The sequence below is a fragment of the Paramacrobiotus metropolitanus genome, unplaced genomic scaffold (genome assembly GCF_019649055.1).
Source record: "Paramacrobiotus metropolitanus isolate TYO unplaced genomic scaffold, Prichtersi_v1.0 Parri_scaffold0000006, whole genome shotgun sequence".
In the NCBI taxonomy this organism is placed as follows: Eukaryota; Metazoa; Tardigrada; class Eutardigrada; order Parachela; family Macrobiotidae; genus Paramacrobiotus; species Paramacrobiotus metropolitanus.
Window position 1 is genome coordinate 1,940,310 of NW_026570226.1, and position 14,177 is coordinate 1,954,486.

General features: G+C 39.0%; 1 protein-coding gene and 1 non-coding gene across 2 annotated transcripts; both read right to left on the reverse strand.

Moving 5' to 3' along the window:
• Position 1: 1 nt before the first annotated feature.
• On the reverse strand, positions 2–11,766 carry LOC129581921 (rho-associated protein kinase 1-like). The gene is made up of 21 exons (XM_055473222.1): positions 11,228–11,766; positions 10,497–10,742; positions 8,825–8,906; positions 7,761–7,861; positions 7,619–7,678; positions 7,279–7,356; positions 6,990–7,165; positions 6,302–6,386; positions 5,927–6,210; positions 4,593–5,442; positions 3,346–3,927; positions 3,179–3,240; positions 3,033–3,102; positions 2,422–2,868; positions 1,996–2,344; positions 1,666–1,828; positions 1,429–1,582; positions 1,129–1,258; positions 976–1,065; positions 768–909; positions 2–527 (listed from the first exon to the last, which is right to left on the reverse strand). The coding sequence occupies exons 2-21, from the start codon at positions 10,581–10,583 to the stop codon at positions 395–397; spliced, it is 4,125 nt and encodes a 1,374-aa protein (XP_055329197.1). The 5' UTR covers positions 10,584–10,742; positions 11,228–11,766; the 3' UTR covers positions 2–394.
• Positions 11,767–12,030: 264 nt separating this feature from the next.
• On the reverse strand, positions 12,031–12,149 carry LOC129582139 (5S ribosomal RNA). Its single transcript, XR_008689597.1, has one exon. It is a non-coding gene; the product is annotated as a 5S ribosomal RNA (ribosomal RNA).
• Positions 12,150–14,177: the final 2,028 nt, after the last annotated feature.

Sequence of the window (14,177 nt, forward strand, 5' to 3'; positions counted from 1 at the left end):
ATGATAGCAGGAAACTTTTTTTTACTTAATTCTGACAACGGGACACGGTAATAAGGTTCGTTTATAAAACCAACATAACGCAGCTGAGCAGATTAACACATTCAAATCAACAGTAAAAAGCAACTCATTCAAAGCAATATAAAAACAACCAACTTCACGCCCAGTTACTGAGCACTTCTGAAAGAACATTGTGTGTCTTCTCCTATACAAACTAGCACATGAACAGGCCAAATCGTTGCCATTAGTCTATTGCCAAAAACAGATCAGGATTCCAAATGGTTAAAACTGGGCAACATTAAAATAACTATCTCCAAACTCAAAAGGCACAGGTTTCGAGGCGGGAAGAAGGAAGGATCAAGTCAATTACATTACACCGTCTAAACATCCCATTCAATCAGACACCCGTTCTCCTGGCTAACAAGCTGGGATCGGAATTTCCTGAATGTGGAAGCGAAGCGCCCTTCAAACTCGTCTGCGATGTGTATTTGAAGGGCTGCCGTACTGAGGCACGGATATCGTAAGCACCACTGAAAACACCAAATACATTAGCATCGAAAAAAAATCAAAACGATAATTTCAAAATTGTAAGTAGTGTTTGTTACCACTACGAAATAGCTGTTGGTTTACTCAGCCAACAAACGCTTCGGGAACCCGAAAGCCATCGATAATTAAATTATTATAGCGTCGGAAACATATGATCAAAAACGTCCATCAGGTACGAAACTAAGAAAATATTTTTCCAAAGCACTGGTAATTGTGTGTCGTACCTAGGCGAAGTTTTATTAGCTTCGTTGGCTTTATATCCTTTCTGCTTGATTTTGTTTGAAAGACGTTTGAGCCACTTATCGTGCTCCTCGGCAGAAGGGGCGAGAAGTAACATCTCTTTGGCAATTGCCGCATCCACATTAACTGGAAAATAAACGTAAACAATAATCAAATTACGCGCATAAATCGATAATAAAAACCCGTGCATACTTTTGCAAGGCGCAACGGGGCAGTACTGTGAGGAGGAGAGATCGCCTTCTTTCATTTCGATATGGTCGCGATGAAACTTTATTTTGCATCCTAAATGACAAAAAAATGGAGTTACATAAAAACGATAATCTTATAGACGTGAGCAAAGCATACGTCTGCACTCGAGAGCGGGAGGAGGCTTCAGGACATTCCATAGCGGTTTTGTGCAGACTTCGCAAGTGGTCGGCATATGGAATACGATCGGAACTAGCTCATGGTTTTTAAATGACACCAACGATGATGACTGCAGAATGTAAAAAAACGGCATCAATACCACCATTTCCATGTGGAATTTCCTTACACCAACATCATGTATTACCTAATTGTAAAACTAGACATAATAATCAAATTCATGCCCTATCGTCCATAAAAAATGCCACAGGTAAAAAACTAAATCAAGAACTGCAAACGTACATGGTGATCGTTTGCATAATGTGCGTGATCATCACGATCATCCTTTCGAGCTTCTCCTTCGCCGGCGTACAATAGCTGGAACATAAGTGGCAGGTATTTGTCATCCACACGGTGCGCATCCGTTTTGGAAACGTTTCGAACATGGAAAATTTTTCTAATTAAAAAAGCACCATACATTAAATACCACTGGCGTTCCACTGTGAAATATCCATGTAACATATCCATTGTGAAATTTACCCCATATCCAATGTAAGCGAAGGTTTCATTTCTCTTTTATCCGTTTCGGAATCGTAGAACAGTATCTTCTTACTACTGACGACGACATACTGCTTTTTCCACATTCCCAGTCGGCGAACATTATGGCGATTAGGGATAGATAACCAACCCTCAAACCGAATATCTGGAAGAAATGGAGGACAAAATGTCAGACTATTAAATAAATACAGTCGGCAAATACCTCGACAAGCTTTTTCAGTTTACTTGACTTCGGCTGCTCTCGATCAGCAACGCGTAAAAAGGCTACACCAATCGTTTAAATTTACATAAACTGTAAGTATGCAACGTCACCTTCGTTTTCTTCGTCGATAATTCCGGAGCCACTGTTCTGGCTTATTGTATCAAAATTGGAATTTTGCAATTTTTTCCTCAGCTGATCGATCTCGTCATCTTTACTGTCCAACTCCACCTGCAGTCTCTCACGCAGACGGCTTTCTTCATATAAATTTGCGCGGAGTTCATCCAGTTGTTTGTTCAAATCCGTAATGCTATCATTGTATTTCTGCCTTTCATGGGCCATATCCTGCTGAAGTTTGCGCATCTCTTTTTCACGCTGATTATTATGAACTTTGCTGATTTTCCTTCCGCGGTCGGGATTTGGCATCATATTAGCCATCACTTCAGCTAATTTATTAATTGCCTGCAAGAATACAAGGAGTGAATGAGCTTTTAACTACCGAATGTTAAGCCACAACGATATATACTGGCCACTCTAACCTGTTGCTTTTTAATTGTTTCCTCATCCAATTTTTTCTGTAAATCAGCGAGGGCGTCTGGTCCAATATTTGCATATCCGTTTTGATTAGAGCCATTTTGCTTGGCTTCCAGTCGATTTTCCAGCTGCGTCTTCTCATAAATTAGTTCTTCAACGCGCCGCTTATACGTTTCCTTTAGCTGGTATAAGGTGTTTTCCTTTTTTGCTAAATCTTCTTGTAACCTTTCGATAGCTCCATGCATTTCGCCATTCTTGGCGCTTCGCTCTTTCTGATACTCCGATATTTGGTCTTCAGCGACACGTCGCGCTAGGGCTTCGGATTCTCCAAGGATATTAGCTTGATTAACGGCATGCCGTAAGGAATCGCGCTGTTTTTCAAGATCATCCACTAGTCGCGATTTTTCTTCAATAGTTTCTTCCAAGGATCGAGTATTTTGTTTATAGAGGAACTGTGCCAAAACCCAACAAAATTTGCACTCCAATAAATTTAATCAACAAGTCATTTGTCATGTAAACTTGCTGTCAAATATACAACTACTGCATTATACTCATAGTCGTATCTATCGTAATGTTTAATTGTTGAGGTAGAGGGCACGTGTCGATTTTCACTTACCGAAAAATGTTGCTCTGCTTCTAACTGATCTTGCAAATCACGAATAATAGTGTCATCCTGCGCTTTCGATCTGCAAATTGCGATATCCCGAATTACTCGTGCCGTACAGTAACATATGATACACCCGTTCTAGTTGGTTAACTTACTGTTTCATTTTATGGATTTGTTCCTCCATGGTTCGTTTCAAATCTTTGATGTCATTCAACATCTACAAGCAAGAAACCAGTAAAATATCGCGGACAAAACTGAATATCAAGCAAAGCCTGCTATCTATTTATAGCACTGCACAATGTACAACTTCAAAAATACTTACCGTTTCTAACTGTTTTTCCCGATTTTTTAGCACAGCGTGCTGCTGGCTAAGCGTACGGAATTCATTCTGTAATACTGTGCGCTTCTGAGTTTCCTGTTCCACCTGAATAGTCAGATTCTTCACTTTCTCAATCTCGTTTTTGAACTGATTTTCCACTTGTTCCATCTGCATCTTCATCTGACGCAGATCCACATCTTGCACCGAACTGCGTCGCTGTAACTCTTGTTTGGATAATTCCGCTGCCTTACGGGCGGCTGCTTCCTCGGCTAACTTCCGTTCAATCTGCCGGATTTGATTATGGTAGTTCTCCTCAGCGGAAACTTTATCCTGGGAACGACTGCTCAGATCATAAACGCTCTTACGGTGGCTTTCCACCTCGGCCTGGTATTTATTTTTCCAATCGGTCAGCTCAACCTTAACCATGGCCATGTCTTTTTCCAGTTGGCTTAGGTCATCCTGCAGTCCTTGATTTTCCGTCTGCATTGTGGCGATAGTTTGTTTCAGGCGATCGGTTTCCCGAACTGACCAATCCAATTTGGAGATCAGCTGGGCTTTCTCTGATTCCAACGAAGTGACATTCACCTGCGATGCATAAAATAATCAAACACTGAATTACAGTACTTACAGTTAGTATCACGAACAATGAATAAACATATCGAGCAATGCGAATAATAAAATGATCATTATCTATAACCTTCACCATAACATTCTGCAAGTATCAACAATCCATCAACTAACCACTTCATAAAAAAAATTCAAAAACAATCAAGAAAATCTTTCAAGTCAACAAAATGCGGTATAAAAGTACCAAAAGAACAAATGCACTATAAAAAGCAATTTTCCAAAGCATAATTTAATACCGATAAAAATTTCATCTTTTCTTTTGCTGTTGTGCCAACACAACAGCGAAAGTTTCGCCAAAATTACGGGTGTGCCATGCAGTATCTACAGAATAACTTAACAAAAACTGTAAGTAAAAGATCTTTAGAGGTACAACACGAAGTCTGTCTTAAATAATAAACAGCAATTAAACAATTTTCCCACAATCGGCACAATACAGCCGCGCCGTTCTGTGAGTGATTAATTACGAAAATATTACATGGAGAATGGCACATTGAAAGGTTATAAACTATTATCGCTTTTATTGTAAAGAGTGACAAATCGCAAAACGAAACCACAAAAAAATTCGCTTCCGGCGCAACATGCTGTTGCTACAAGAATATTCGCTGCATAATACATCATCTTACCTGTACAATAGAATGATCATTTTCGGACTGCATCAACTTTGACTGTAGTGTATGGTGTGCCTGCTTCATCATATCCAATTCATGATCCCTTTCAGATAAAGCAGCAACCAACTCCGCATTGGTTTTCTTCAACTTTAGCGCGCCTTCTCCATCGGCAGTCAACTTGGTGCTGACATCGGCAAACTGTTTTTCCAGAGCATTCAACTTCTCCTTACTGGTCAATAAATTCGTGCGCTCTCTTTTTAAGCTTTCCTCCGTATCCACTAAATGCTTCTCCAGTTGAGCGCGATTCTGCATCTCCAGTTCCAAGCGTTTCTGGATCTCACGTAATTCCTGATTTCTGGCTGTCATCGTCTTCTCCAGATCGGAACGCTCCTTGTGGACCAAATCCTCATTCGAAGATAATCGATCCAACAATCCAACAGTTTCCCGGTACTTATTATCCAAATCAGCACGGAGACTTTTCTCTCGTTTAAGTTCTTGTTGCAACTTTTGGAGCGCTTCGTCTAAATTACCCTTGGCATTCTTATATTCGTTCGACGTGGATGCGTTTACTAAATCGGGCTGATCCGAAGGCGCACTGACAAGCAACTGATAATCTTTGCTGTATGTGAAACCAATAAATGGCAAATGATTCCCGGCAAAGGCTTTTGGTGTCGGAAAGGTCTCGTTGTGATGATCCTCTTCGGTGCGATCAATTTCATCAAAGTTTGATGTATCGTCGTCGGAACGAAGATCAAACACCACGGGAGCATCCGACTGGCGAATATTCTCCCACGTCCAGTTCTCATTGGAGAAAAATGGATGCTGTTTGATGTCATCGATCCCCGCCCGACCCAGACGTGTTGATCTAATTTCACAGAAACAAAACTTATAACTAAACTTTTATCGTATGCGGTTAGTTGCCTATCAGCGCTTACGTAACGTGATAAATCGTCTTGTTGGTTTGATATTATACTGACTAAATAAACATACTGACGCTGTTTGACTTCGGCGTTATTTAATTTGCACTGACAGTATTTTCACATTATTGTCTAGACAAGAAATGTTTTCGTCATTGTACAAGGTCTGAAGAATTATCTCCACCAACGACGGCATCGAACGCAGTAGCTATGCACCAAACGACAAAAATTTTTGTTTTAAAATTTTCTCGAGAGGGATAAAAAGGTTAGTTTTCTGAATTGCTGCAGTACATTATCTAATTTACTTAAATAATACATTAACGCTAAGTGTAACACTCTTTCACGATATTTTAATCGAAGTGGACCGGCACCAGTTAATTTAGAACAAAGGTATGAGTAACGGTTTCGAAATATCGGTCAATGTCGACATACCTGTCAGAAAGAAAGCCGCAGATCAGGCTCTTGGCGTTACCGGACAGTTCAAAGTCATCGGGGAATTTCAGGGCGTTCTTATGGTCCATAATGTTGGCGTACGTTCCGACTAGTGAGTCCGCATAAAAGGGTGTGTCGCCGATAATCATCTCATATAACACCACACCCACAGACCACCAGTCGCACTCTCGACCATACAGTCCTTGCCCGCCTTGGGACCGCAGTACTTCAGGGGAGATATAATCCGGTGTACCCACCGCCGTGTCCGAATGCACCATCCCATCCTGCTTAAAATAATATTTTGCATATTAACTCACCGGGAAAACATGAAAGGGTGGGCGCATGACGTCAAACGCAGGAAGATGCCAAACGTACTTGACCCATTCGCATACACGTTCCAAAATCGGCTAATTTTAGATGGCCACGTGCATCCAGTAGCATATTATCGGGTTTCACATCGCTGAAAGCACAGCACACCATCCAGTGATTAGGAGCGGATTACAGTTATGCATAACTGATTCCTGAGTATGTCAATTGACGAAAAATCTCCAACGTAATCCTAGCTTGATATGTCTATCTTTGTATGTGTAGGACTTCCTGTCTCGGACATTGAGTAATCGCCGCACGTCATCGAAACCATAAAATCACCAATACGAGAAGTCTTACGATAGCGTAAAATATTTCAAGGATAAATGCATGAAACACGTAGTCAGTCGAGCTGAATCGTAAAAATTCCAAAAGCAACATCAGAGTGATATCTCTGGCACATCGATACAAAAATCAACCAAGTTTTATTTTTTTAATCAGCAGATACACAGGCTACACAATTTTCAGAACTATTTGCAAATGAATCGTTTAAAACATTATTAGGAAAGTTTAACAATGACTGAGTCCTGAATGACCTAATCTAAACGTAAATGAGAAACGTTTATAGCTTGCTTCACATTTTGATTATTATGTAAGCGTGGAAATTTTACTATGTATTCCCAAACAAAACATTCTATAAATACTACGTCCTTTAACGGACAATCGAACTAATTAACAGTGATAAGTGCTTACTTACCGATGCACAAATCCCATTTCATGGATGACATTCAGAGCTAGCACGACTTCCGCCGTATAGAATGTAGCCCACTTTTCCGGCACTTCATACTGACTCATTAGGTTAACCATATCCCCGCCGGGCATATAGTCCATAACCATGTATAAAAACTTAGCGTCTTGAAAGGCGTAATGAAGCTGCAAGAAGGAGACTTGCATTAAATCAACCATTAAAATCTTTCTTAAAAGGACAGGGATACAATTTATGCAAGGGGAATAACAGACGGAAGTGCGAGCTGCTTGTCACTTACTTGCACAATCCAATCACTCCCAGCGTGCGCCATTATATCGCGCTCCTCCCAGAAAAAAGCCGAGTCGGAGCGTTTTATCTATATTGACAAAGTTCTTGAAAAACTGAAGTATCGAATGTCTGTTTACGATTGCTAATTATAAACAATCCATTATCGTAAAACTTTCTGCTTAAAAAAAAAATTATCGAATTTGGTGAAGTCCAATGCAATATCACCATCAAATTATACGTAAAAGAAAGCAATTTCACAGTTCCACTCCTACAATCAATTTATTACAAATAATCTGAGTTAATCTGATATTACAATAAAACAAAAACCCAAAAACTAATTTTAAACCAACCATTTCAAACTTGCTAAGGAGCTTCATGGCATAAACACTGCTGGTGGATTTGTGCCGAACCTATGCATAAACGTAACATCAGAGAAAAGTTTCTCTTACGTGACACAATGCAAGAATAAGCAAATAATGTTGTCCATTTTACCAGCTGCACTTCTCCGAAAGCACCGCGGCCAATGGTTTTTAAAAACGTATAGTCGGTGTAATTCATTCGTGTTTGTAAAATCTTCTTAGCAGATTTCTCGTCTGTAAAAAACATAAAAGAGTAAAAACAGAGTCAGAAAATATACTGCCTACGGGTAGCCAATCTCTGCTTACTTACGTATCTAATAATTACACTCGATCTCACAGTTTTCTTAACACCCACAACCCAGAGAGACGCCCATAAATGCAAATGCAAGCTAGCTTCTTGCGAAAAATTCTATCGTATAAAGATGTCCAATTTCTTTAGCGACATTTTATCGATTTTTGTGACTTCTTGTAAATGCGGTAACATCGCAGTGATCGCACCAAGCAATTGTGATAATCAAACTAACTTCAGCAGGTGGTCCAAATTTGCCTACTGAAGCGTGAAAATAGCGCTTCAAATTCCTTTTATAACGCAACAATATTCCACGCACGAAACAAACTCTGCTCGACAGTTTAATGAATATAATTTCGCTTTTCCTTCCTGGCTGGCTCGCTGTTTCCTGTCGTGCCTGTTCTCATTTTTCACCATCATCATTCATAAAAGAAAATGTCAGTATTCAGGCAAACATCAGACACACGACGCCGCTCGTAAAACACAAACTCACCACCATTGTACAATCGATGAAGGACGGGAATTTTTAGCGCAACCCACAACAACGCAAGTAAAAGTATTCTTTCAGAATTAAAAGTGAAAGCTGTTTCGCTGGCTTGTAAACTCCAGAGCATAGTTCAGCATCCAACAATTCACAAGTAACAATATTTCAAATTTTCCAGAATTAAAGAATATGACATACCTAAACAAGCTACCCAATGCGACGTCGCAGTTTTTTGCAGCATAACATGGTCAATGATAACGGCTAGCAGATTAAAACGATAATAACTATGGGCTAAAAGGGAACATTAAAATTAATGACCTGTCACAAGGCATCTTTCTTCGACTATCTAACGACATCTTCTAATCGAAATATATTGCTATGACGAAACAGTCAAGAGAAATTATGCACACACGAAGGAACTTACATCTGTCCAAGAAGCTTTCCACGTTCTTATTCCGTCTAACGGCGTCGAACGCACAATCGGCCACCAGCGCCTGAATTCCATCCTGCAGAGAGAACGAGAAAATTTCATGTCAAAAAAGCCGCAACTTATAAAAATTCATGACATTTCATTTGTTTACACTTGTGAAATAAACATGGAAACAGCCTCAATAAGAAGCATGAAAGATGATCACTCAGCTTATTATCGAGATGTTCCTATCGTGTACGCTAATTCACAAGGTAATTTAGGTAGCAACTGCCATAAAAATACAGTATTTTCCTAGCCAAAAAAGCAACATCATGAGGAAGACACAACGTAAAATTTATAACTTTTACGATTATACCCAATTTTACATGTACCATGCAGATAATTATACGCTCCCAGTTTTTGATAAAACAGAGTTTTACTTTTATCAAGTACTGCTGCCATTGCAGTAGCAGAATCAAGCATGGGAGCAAAAACTTCCGCCAAACAGTGCGTAAAACTTTTTCTTAAGTAGTAATGTGACTGCTACAAAAAATGTAAAAAAAAACTGGGCTACATTCATGATATAGTTTTTTTCCTGGGGATGGAATCAAACCGTTACTAAACGTGAGCATTATTTATGGGTCAAAGCGGCATGGACATACATCTTACAAGATTGATCGGGTCTATCGTTAGAGACGATAAATGCATGCAAGGCAAATTTTACAGTACATCGCAACCAAACAACAGAAATCTGTTTCTTACTTCAGCCAGCTAAATTTATGAAACCGAAGACTCCGTCCAAATACCTTGCGATGTCTTTCAAAAACAGAATTAAATTACCGATTAAATTTTATACCAGCACAATTCTCTCACAGTTTTGCGTAAAAAACTGAAACATTACTTATTTAGTTTGCAACGTAATACAGCAGCAATATTTAATAACCTACAAAATATGCTTTAGAAACCGAATCCTCATTTATTTTGCACGCTATAATTATTCATAATTGTTAATAAAACGTATCAAAAACAATTCAGTGAATCGTACTCGTAGCCTGTGGAGTACAGACGAATATCAAGATCAAATAAACGGTAATTCCCAAACGCCGAATCCAGGCGATAATCGCAGTGTCATTGACAGGAAACACCAGGATGAACTGTATGGCGCTTAACTAAGTAACAAATTATGAAGCAGCCCCTCAATGACCTCTCCAGAGCTCATTCCATGCGATACACTTTCACGGCTGGGATCCTCAAGGGCAATTACCGGTGCAGCTACACCAATTCCCAGGCATTTTATCATAAAAATCACATGCTAAGCTATTCAATTCCCCAATGGAAACCACTGCGTAACACTTTTCCATATGCCTCGGATAAAATATTCATCCAGTGAATTGTTACGCTAATCTTAACATCGACAATCAGCAAAGCCGTGAATAATTAAAACGCATTTAATCCTACTTTTCTAATTCACCAAGGATTTGACACAATCACAGAAGAAACTAATTCATGCTGTTATAACCCCTGAAAATGTAAACATCTGATATTTCCAAACAGTAAAAATGTACGTTCAGAGTTCAGAAAACAAATCAGGGATAGTAAAATTAATAACATCAAGAAATAATATGCAATTATTACAGCTACGCCAATTTCATTACTTAATTAAATACTGCGAACAATATTGGCTTACCAGTAAACTGTCGACATTTAACTCAGATCGCGGATCGACCAACTGGCGCTCCAGCACGCCGAGTCGTTCCCGGCGATTTTTATCCATCGTTTTGTTTTTTTCCTCCGTGGCAAATCCTGCCGTGCGAGCGCGATCACCAGCAGCACTGCACCACACACACACGTTTGTGTATACTAACACACAGGCCGCGCAGTAAATTAGGTTCTCCTCTCCGGCCAAAAACTACTTGAGGCGTATCCAAATAATCTGCAAGATGAGCCAAAAACACATAAACAGTAATATGTTCATAGACCTCAAGCTCAATTAGTGGGGAGATGCAGCTGTGCTGCACAACTCGCTACTGCATTGCTGCTCGTTCTTTCGGCGCTCGGACTTGGCTATTATGAGCAGACAGCCACAAAGTTCGGACGAGCATCAAGATCTTCAAACGATTTGCTTTTAAGGCAACACTACGGCTGGCGTGATTAGACAAGAGGGCTATTAAAAAATTAATTCTTCACGGAAATTCCAAGTGTCGCGCAAAACACAAAATTCGCCCACTTCTGCTTGAGTAACTTGTAACTGCTATCCGTTCTCAAATCTCTGGAAGACGGTCAGTACAGCGCTTATGTGATATGTTCCCCACATTAAATGATTCGGATCAGATATTAATCCCTGATTTGCGGGCGATTCTACAGTTACACCTTAAACGGCAATTAAGGGATATCGATTGATACTTTAGCCTTACTTACCCGTGATTAGACAAAATTCAATTTAAACCGGGGATCAATAAACAGTAATTTGCGGATAATTACATGGTGGCCAGAGGAAAGCAAGCAGCTATTCAAGAGATTAAACGGTGGCGTTTGGTCAAGCAATACTGCCTGATCAAGGACAAGTCAGCATTGTTTTGGTAACCACATGAATAAAATATGCAACTGTTAAGTTCGGGTTCGCATTGGAACCCTCCGTCGGCCAGCGTCGCTGTGCCACATATTACATGTCCATTAGGAAATCGCATCCCACACTAAACACTCGATAGTATAATCAGATGGCAACTCCCATCAGAAAACATATTCGTATATAAAGTAAATAATTCCACAAAACACTGTAATGCGAACTCATAAGGTATTCCAAACCAGGAACCACCACGACCGATGCTGTTGAACATAAAACGATAACGGCGTAAATTGCATTTATCATGCGGATAAATTATTGCTTTCTCTCTTTCTCTTTCACAGACACAGCGGTCCGATTTACCAGTCCGAGTGGTGATGATGACTTTGCGCCACTCATACAAAAGTGTGCGTACCGTATGCTTTGCGGTACGCGTTAGAGCAGAAAGAGGTGGTCGGTCGGTTTGTCCTAAATTTGAAGGGCGTGGCCGTACTTTTATTTTTGCTATCGCAATGTCATGGAATAAAACTATAAAAGATCGAATCTTACCATTAGAATGTGCCGAACGATTCTGTATTAAAAATTAATAACGTAAGTAGTAAGTACTAACAATAAGCACAGCATGGATACAAAAATTATACAGTAGTAATTCTAAAAAAGTCTACAACACCCGGTGTTCCCAAGCGGTCACCCATCCAAGTACTAACCGGGCCCGACGTAGGTTATCTTCCGAGATCGAACGGGATCGGGAGTTTTCTACGTGGTATGGTCGTAGACGATAACTACGAAATTTTTATCACCGGAAGGCAACGTAATTCTGGGCGAACAGTACTTTGTATAAAGCAATTGTAATTTTTCAAAAATTTGTAAAATTAATTACTTATGTTCAACCTGTTTTTACTCATTAAAAATGTTTTGTACTGTATAGCGTGCACTGGGAGTGTGGCAGCGCGGTGCAACTGCGTGACACATATTCTGGGAAGACGCGTGTCTGTGCTCTGATCCAATCCTGCTGGAGGGTTGGGATCTGAGTTATTCACCTAATTCGGTTCATTCTGTGCACTTAACATCTCGTGCTCAGTACAGCAATTACAATTCCACTCTCGCATGAAATCCATTGGAAATTGTAGCTGTGCCGCGTCTTTGTTAGTGATGCAACAAGGTAAAATCAAAGTTTTTTATTTCGGATCTCAACAAATAATATCATCGCCGACTGCTTAATCAAATTTTTGAATTATAATTGTAAATGCGCATTTTCAGATTAGTTCTTATTTAAGTGTGAGGAACCTTCATGTGTACAGCGAAACTTATACACTGATCCACAAATTTGCATTCACTGTTGCACTACTTCATATAAATGTTTATTGAATGTTTATTTTACCATTACTGTGCTATAATATTTCACGAGTAAACAATTTATACAAGGCAACCATTATATTTATACATTAACGCACAGTATTTATAAAAGTTATGCTACGCAATCAAAATTTATCCCTGACGGTTCTTTTCCAAACCAATTAAACGGACATTGCAAATCGCGCCCGCACAAAATAAAAGTCAGAAATTCCAAAATGAGCTTGAAAACCCAAATCTAACTTACAACCTCCAGTCAAGTAAAACTTTTGACGATACTAATGTGTGCACTCGGGTTAAGACTTTGATCTGGACTAACAAGATTACTAAGGTTTATACTCGGTTATAAACTAAAACAGCACTCTGGTTAAGACTCTGGTTAAAAATACGGTCAACAGACGAATCAACTGTTTTGTTCGGCTTTAGCTTAACCCCTTTCGACAAACTGACTCTCGATCTTTTCTGCAAATCTTCTTCGGAACTATAACTCAAATAAACTTTCGCATTGAAAATGTCTTCATTTCTTTTTATCTTCGTTTTTTTTTCATTAAGAATACTGAAATCAACTTTTCGTTGAAAATGCTTTTAGTAACATCTACGCAGGGGAAGCCGCATGATATACGTACATTTCGGAATAAGAACATAAGGGCATAAAACTCTTCCGCATATACCAATTTTAGCATAGCACAATTTGGCTTAAAAAACAATTTTAACAAAGCTTGAAAAGTTAAAAACATACTGGATTAAAAAAAAGCTAAAGCCAAAAAAGCTAATAATCTTATGAACACCACGAAAATATATTCAGAAAACACAAGAAAAGCTAACAAAAACAAGTAAAATATAAAAAAACTTAGGAAAACATTCTAATGAGATTATAGATTAGAGCGTAAACAAAAAAGACAGTAGCATGCCGAATGTCTGTGTAGCGATTCAGCAAAATGTTTTGTACCAAATTTTTCTCATGCCAAAGCGTCCGCGAAAAATTGTTTTTCATAAGCATTTTGCAAAAAATAATTATGTGTAGCGAAACAGTTACGATTCCTGAATTATTGAATGATATTTGGTGTACAAATAAAGATGTTCGTGTTAGCTTTAACGAGAGTGTTAACCCGAGTACTAATGCTAGTTTTGATCAACGTATAAACTTGAGTGGTGATACTAGTTCAAAGCATGGTCTTAACCCGAGTGCTCATAGTAGTGTTGGCAAAAGTTTCAGACCAACGGAATAATTGCGTATAATACCTATAATGCGTTCTAAAACAATTTCCATTACATTTGAAACGCTCTGCTACTCGGCAGTGGAAGTATATAGTAGCGTAGCGCTAGCCTCTTTTATTTCCAACATCAGCTAAAAACAAAAAAATATACATTTTTTTTCGAAATATTTAACCAGAAAAATGGTATGCTAAGATAACTTTTATTTTCTGCTTTTTTTCTCTAATAATCTTTCTC